The sequence below is a fragment of the Myotis davidii genome, unplaced genomic scaffold (genome assembly GCF_000327345.1).
Source record: "Myotis davidii unplaced genomic scaffold, ASM32734v1 scaffold807, whole genome shotgun sequence".
NCBI lineage: Eukaryota > Metazoa > Chordata > Mammalia > Chiroptera > Vespertilionidae > Myotis > Myotis davidii.
The window spans coordinates 395038-401428 of record NW_006298272.1 but is presented as its reverse complement, the minus strand read 5'-3'; the positions used below and the strand labels follow the sequence as shown (position 1 = coordinate 401428).

Here is a 6391-nt window from a genome sequence, read left to right as displayed (position 1 = left end):
AGGGAGGGAGGGAGGGAGGGGAGACGGGAGGCCTCTGAGGCAGGCCGAGCACACACCCTGGCCCGCGCCTGTGCTCCCTGGGGGGTGCTCCTCCATCCAAGACCATCCGGCTTGGCTGACACGGACCTCTGACGCCTCCCTGCATCTCAGTGTCTGCTCTGCAGGGTGGGGAACGCCCGGCCCGCGGGCTGTGTAAGGCCCACAGATCCTTTGGTCTGGCCCTGCCGAGGCCTCAGCGGTGAGCTGGTTAAATGTTCGACCGGACAGAGCAGGCTCCTCTTTAAGTGGATAATTTTGTGTGGCCCTCACAGGACAAAGGTTCCCCGCCCGTGGTCCAGACAATGCCCAGGGATGTGAGTCTCTTCCGGCACCAGGAGGGCCCTGCACTGGGGAGCCGCCCTCTGGGCCCGGTAGGCACGAACCCACACAGCCCCCAGCTGCGTATCCCGTGTGGGGACGCCTGTGGCCTGCTGAGCTGTGGCCACGCCCGGTCTCGCCCGTCAGGCGTCAGGGCACAGGCGTCCTCTCCCGCCGGCCGCCAAGCCTCCTGCCCTCTGAGTCCCTCACACAGTCACGCAGGCGGGTCTGACCGCAGCGGGGGCGTCACCAGCTCCACAGCCCGGGGGGGTTGACGGCAGGACCAGGCTCCGAACCGGAGCCCAGATGTTGTGGGTGAGAGCCGTGTGCGTCTCCTGCACACCGCACCCCAGCTACACAGCTGGCTCCCCACCCCTGGGACCGCAGACGGCACAGCTGGGACCGCAGCTGGGAGTGACTGTGCCACTTACTGAGCTCAAGGCAAAGGCGTGAGGACCTGTAGCTGCTGGTGGGGACGGAGGCAGCGGGCGGGTCCACTGGGGCAGACGATGCCCAGGTACCAGAAGCCTCCTGGGAGCCTGGGAGGCCATTACTTTGTGGCCTGAATGACTTTTCCGTCAAAAAAACCTTTATAGGTTGGGTTCTAAAACACCCTATTATGCATGACAGGCACGCAGTTTACCAGTGAGATGCAGTCTGAAGCTCAAGGTGCAATGATGATTAAAATGGCTTTATAGGATTTACAAGATATACTATTCTAATGTAAAACAAAATGACGACCCTGGTCTTGTTTCAAAAATAACACCAGAGCCCAGCCAGTGTGGTCCAGTGGCTAGAGCATCAGCCTGAGGACCAAAGGGTCCCGGGTTTGATTCCGGTCAAGGGCATGTACCTTGGTTGTAGGCTCCTCCCCAGCCGGGACCCTGGTTGGGGCTCATGAGGGAGGCAACCAATCCATGTGTTTCTCTCACATCGATGTTTCTCTCTGCCTTTCCTTCTCTCTCCCACTTTCCCTAAAATCAATGGAAAAACATCCTCAGGTGAGGATTAACAACAACAAAAAATTACACCAGAGTGCCTGGCCAGTGTGGCCCAGTGGTTGAGCATCGACCTATGAACCAGGAGGTCAGGTTAGATTCCCAATCAGGGCACATCACATGCCCGGGTTGTGGACTCAATCCCCAGTGGGGGGCGTAGGAGGCAGCGGGGGGCGTGCAGGTGGCAGCCAATCAATGATTCTCTATCATCATTGATGTTTCCACCTATCTCTCTCTCTCTCTCTCTCTCTCTCTCTCTCTCTCTCTCTCTCTCCCTTCCTCTCTCTCTGAAATCAATAAAAACAGACTTTAAAAAACTGAATTAAAAACAGTAACAGGTGTGTGAGGGGCGCTCTGTCCGCTGCTGCTGGAGGCAGCTCCTTGGACAGAGGACGCGTCCCCGCGAGTAGGCCAGTTCGCTCGCGCAGATGCCAGACGGCTCCGGAGGGTTGTTCCCGCCTCCCACAGAAACAGCCCCGCGGACGCTGGCTCACGCCCGGATGGCGGGCTGGCAGGACGGATGGATGGCTGGTGGTCGGCCTGACCGAGAAGCTGGCCACAGGTCCCTAACCCGCGGCTCAGTCCCGGCCACGCCACGTCCACGAGGGGCTGCGTTACCTCTTCTCGTCCTCCACCTGCACGCCGACCGAGTGGTACTCGCGCAGGCCGCGGCTCTCCGTGTCCGAGTCCGTGGCGGTCTCCACCTAATTCGACACAGAACATGGCATTCAGAGCAGGGACGCGGGACCTGGGCGGGGACGGTCCCTGTGCGTGCTCACTGGCTGTAACGATTACGCGTTTGTGTAATTAACGCAGAGATGCACGCGGCCGGAGAACCACAGAGAGAGGGCCACGCACTCATCGGTGACCGTGTGCACCGAGTTTCACCGGATCCCACACAACCGCTCGCGCCCGGCTCTGCGGGTCTGCGCTACCACCGGGCCTCCCGGCTCCCCCACACCCTCCGGGGGAGGAAGCAAGCACAGCGCGGACCAGAGAGCGAACGACTAGGGGGCGAGTCACTGGAGCCGGACGGGCGTCTGCATCCACATCCACACACACAGAGGGGTCGGGCCGGGCAGGGGACACGGGCAGGCGCCGCCTACGCCACGCAGCCGCCACGGGCACCAGGAGGGCCGCGCCCGCAGGGTGACGCCAGCACAGGACAGAGACCTGCCTCCACGCGGGGCCCTCCTGGCGGCCGCGTTGGCCAAAGTCTCCCCAAACCCACACAGCGCCGTTGGCAGCGTGACACCCACACGCGGGGATTCCCGTGAAAACAGAGCCGCCACCCACATCAGTGGGAAAGGGCTGCGGAACTAAAGGTTAGGTTAGTCGTGAATATTATCGCCTTTTCACAAGAACCATGGCCAGGCCGACCAACGGGACTTGGATCTCAATCCGAAATGTGAGAACGAAGCTGTGAAACACGTCTTTTCTTAGAAACGTCGGCCATCGCTGCCCTGCGCACAGAACGGCGACACCCGCCCGTGAGCCACGCGGGCAAAGGGCCGCGACGCAACAAGCGTGCGCGTGAGCTGTGGCTGTGCGAAGGCAGAGGCGGGGCCTCGGCAGGGGGGGGGGCCGCTCACCGGTGGCTCACTGAGGTGACGGCACCAGCAGCGGGCACTGACTTCATGCTCGCCAGGCGCCAGGCACTGTGCTCAGCGCGTAACGAACATGCAGTCCACGCGGCACCTGCCTTCGTGTCTCGCCGCGCCGACCAGCTGGGGAATCAGAGACGGTGAGTAACTGGCCGGGAGGTGCCCAGCTTGTGGGGCTGAGTGAGGGCTCACAGTGGATCTCTCCCATCACAGAGCCGCGCTCTGCCGGACCTGCTCCTGCCAGACTCAACCCTGGGCACCCGCTGGTGCCTGGGCCCTGGGGGACGGTCGGGCACACCCCGATTTTGTGGGTGTAATTCTGAAAACAGGCCTGGGAGTCATGCCCGGCTGGTGGCGTGTCCCGAGGGCTGCAAGGGGAAGCTGCTGGGAGGAGGCGGGTCTGGGGGGAAAACCACCTGCTGTGTGAGGCGGCCGTGGCTTTAAGGCATCTGTCCTCATTCTGGCTGGCTGTGGAGATCATGTCCGATGCTGTCCCACACGAGGGGATCGCGGGGAAAGCCGGGGTGCGCGGGTTGCTGTCCCAGCCCCGGGGCATGTCCCAGGGAAACGCGGCTGCCTGCCCCGTCGCTGCGTGGGACGGCATTTCGTGAACAGAACCCATTTGCTCACTCATCTTCCGTGCAGGGATGAGGGTGATCTCTGGTTACACAGCTGCTGCTGTGAGCACGCGTCTGCGTGTGGCACGCACACAACTCCCGTGAGTACATTCCCGGCCTGTGGGGCCGGTCAGAGGCCTAACAGGGTGCAATGTCGGTGGCGATTGTCCACTGGGCCGCTGCCCAGGGGACTCAGTCCACAGGGATGCGTCCAGCGGTTTCCGTACCGGGCGGCGCTCTGCCTGCATCCTAAGTGCCCAGCGGGCGTGCCTCCCTTCGCCCACGTGCAGGGCTCTGTCTGAAGGAACGGCCGTGCGCCCAGCCTGTGGGAGGCAGTCACCGCAGCAGGTTTACACGGGGCGGGGCGGGGCGGGGATGGCAGGGCAGCAGGGGGCACGCGGACTGACATGTAGGACGTGACGGTGACTCACAGCACAGCTTGTGCCTCCGAAGTGGCCGTGGCCATGGCTGGACCACCGGGATGCTTAGGACACGACGTGGATTGACACTGACTCACACGGTCAGTGTCAATTGACCGTGATTGACACGGACGCTCACACACACGGTACAAATGCAGCCAACACAACCACAGCGTTCTTCTCTTCTCCGGTCGGCACGGTTTCTCCCTGCGAATTGCACTGTTTCTAGAGGGAAAAGGATCGCTTTCGGGGTGTCGGATACTGCGACGGCCGGGGGACCCAGGCACGGGCCGTTCTCTCTGATCTCGGAAATGAGGGCATGGACCTGCTCGCTGGAGCGTCGCGAGGCCCTGCCCGCGGAGCCAGACCCGCGTGTGTCCACAGAGACTGTCCCCTGACCTCTGGCCTCGGGCTCAGACGGCCGGGCGGCCATGACGTGGGCACTGGGTTCAGGGAGGACCCCTCGGAAGAACAAGGAAGGGATGGAGGGCATGTGATAAGCACCCCAGTCCCGGGCCTCTCTTTGTCCTGTTTCTCCCCTCGGGGTTGCCCTCGTTTTCTTCAGAGACCCGGCAGCGGCAGCTTCCTGCAGACGGAAACAGCAGCGTCAGGGAGAGGAACTTCCCTCACACGCAGGAAGGAAATCGGGGGCCTCTTCCAGGAGGAAATTCTGGGTGCGATGCGCATGCATTTACATTTTGAGAAACACACGCTTGTCCTCATTTCCACTGGACCCACCATGTCCTGGACCCAGAGGAGGAAGGTGCGTCAGTGAAACCCCCACGTGCTGAGCGAGCGCCATGTGGCTGTGTGTGCGGCTCACGGATGCGTGGGGACCGTCCCCTAGGGGAGCGGTGGGCGCCTTCGCAGAGGCTGTTTAGGCCCCTGGGACCCAGAGCACTCACCTCTCCCCCCCACCCCCCGGTCAGAGCGGCTCCTGAGTGAATGCTGGTGGCAGGTGGGAAGGAGGACAACCCTGAACCTGATGTGTTTAAGAAACATGAGATTTTTGGGGGGTGGAGTGTGTGCATGTGCACGTGTGCGCACACATGCACGTGTGCAGGTATATACATGTGTGCACGTATGTGCACACAAGTGTCCACACGTGTATATGTGCATGCATGTTAGGACAGGCCCATGTGCCCGGGCCCTGTCTTGTGTGTGGCCTGGATCTGCAGGATGTCAGGCTGATGAGCTGTCATCTGAGCCCCTGGTCTCTGAGGGACCCGGGAGGGGTTTTGGGGGACAGGCCCAGAGCCTCCCCGAGCTCGGCCGCGGCTCCGTGCTCTCAGCCCCGCTCACTCTGCTCTGCCTGCCCAGCCTGCACGCAGCCATGGCTCTGATACAGTCCCCGCACGCTCCTCAGGGACCCATCCCACGCCCCCATGGCCAGGAGGGGCTCCCCACTCCGCACTGCACTGTGGGGGGCTCAGCTCTGGTTGACGGGCCAACTGGGATCCTGGGGGACCCGGGCTTTGGGGGGTCTCAACGTGAAGGGTGGAAGGCTTCCGGGCTCGCACCTGCGGAGGGCGCAGGGAGCCCGTCCCACCTTAGAGATGGGCTGGGCAGGTGCCTGAAGGTCCCGGATTTCAGCCCCACTGCGGGACCGGGGCTCCAGCAACCCTTCTCACAGTTTCACTCACACACACGCACACACACACCTGTGTACACACAGACACATGCACACACAGAATCACACACACACACACAGGAAAAGTAAAACCTCTGCAACAACGAAGTTGCACATAACAACAAACACAAAGAAAATAGTTGATGTCCCGACTGTCATGAGGAGAGTGAGGGCGGCTCAGGACACCGGCAGACACCGGCCGGGCAGCAGCCACAGCCCAGCAGCCATGGCCCAGCAGCCACGGCCCAGCAGTCACAGCCCAGCAGCCACAGCCCAGCAGTCATGGCCCATCCGCCACGGCCCATCCGCCACGGCCCAGCAGGCACAGCCCATCCGTCACGGCCCAGCAGCCACGGCCCATCCGCCACAGCCCAGCAGCCATGGCCCAGCAGCCACGGCCCAGCTGCCACAGCCAGGTGCACGGCCCATCAGCCACACCCAGCTGCCACGGCCCAGGTGCCATGGCCCAGCCACTATGCCCAGCCCTGCAGACCCGAGCAGAAGGGGCCCACAGTGAGTGGCACCGAGGCTGCCAGGACTGTACGCAGCCTCGCTCAGGGCTTCTGCAGGGTGTGGCCCTGCTCAGGGGAGGAACACTGACCACACCCTGAGGCTCCCTGCTGTGTGTGTGCATGGGGACCACGCTCCCCAAGCTCCCGGCAGCAGCGCTCCGGGGGTGAAGTGATCGGGGGCACCGCCTGCCCAGGGAGGCCGAGCACATCGCATGCCAGCCATCTACCAGCTGCGGATAGAGCGCCCCTGCCTG

The 6391-nt window shown here is 62.9% G+C and overlaps 1 protein-coding gene across 1 annotated transcript in view; it reads right to left on the bottom strand.

The window, feature by feature from the left end:
• DLGAP2 (discs large homolog associated protein 2) overlaps positions 1 to 6391 on the bottom strand; it is a gene marked incomplete at its 5' end in the record, with an annotated part of 55187 nt that overhangs the window by 5754 nt on the left and 43042 nt on the right. The window contains 1 exon segment of the mRNA XM_015570589.1: positions 1974 to 2059. Coding sequence (XP_015426075.1) covers positions 1974 to 2059 — 86 coding nt within the window.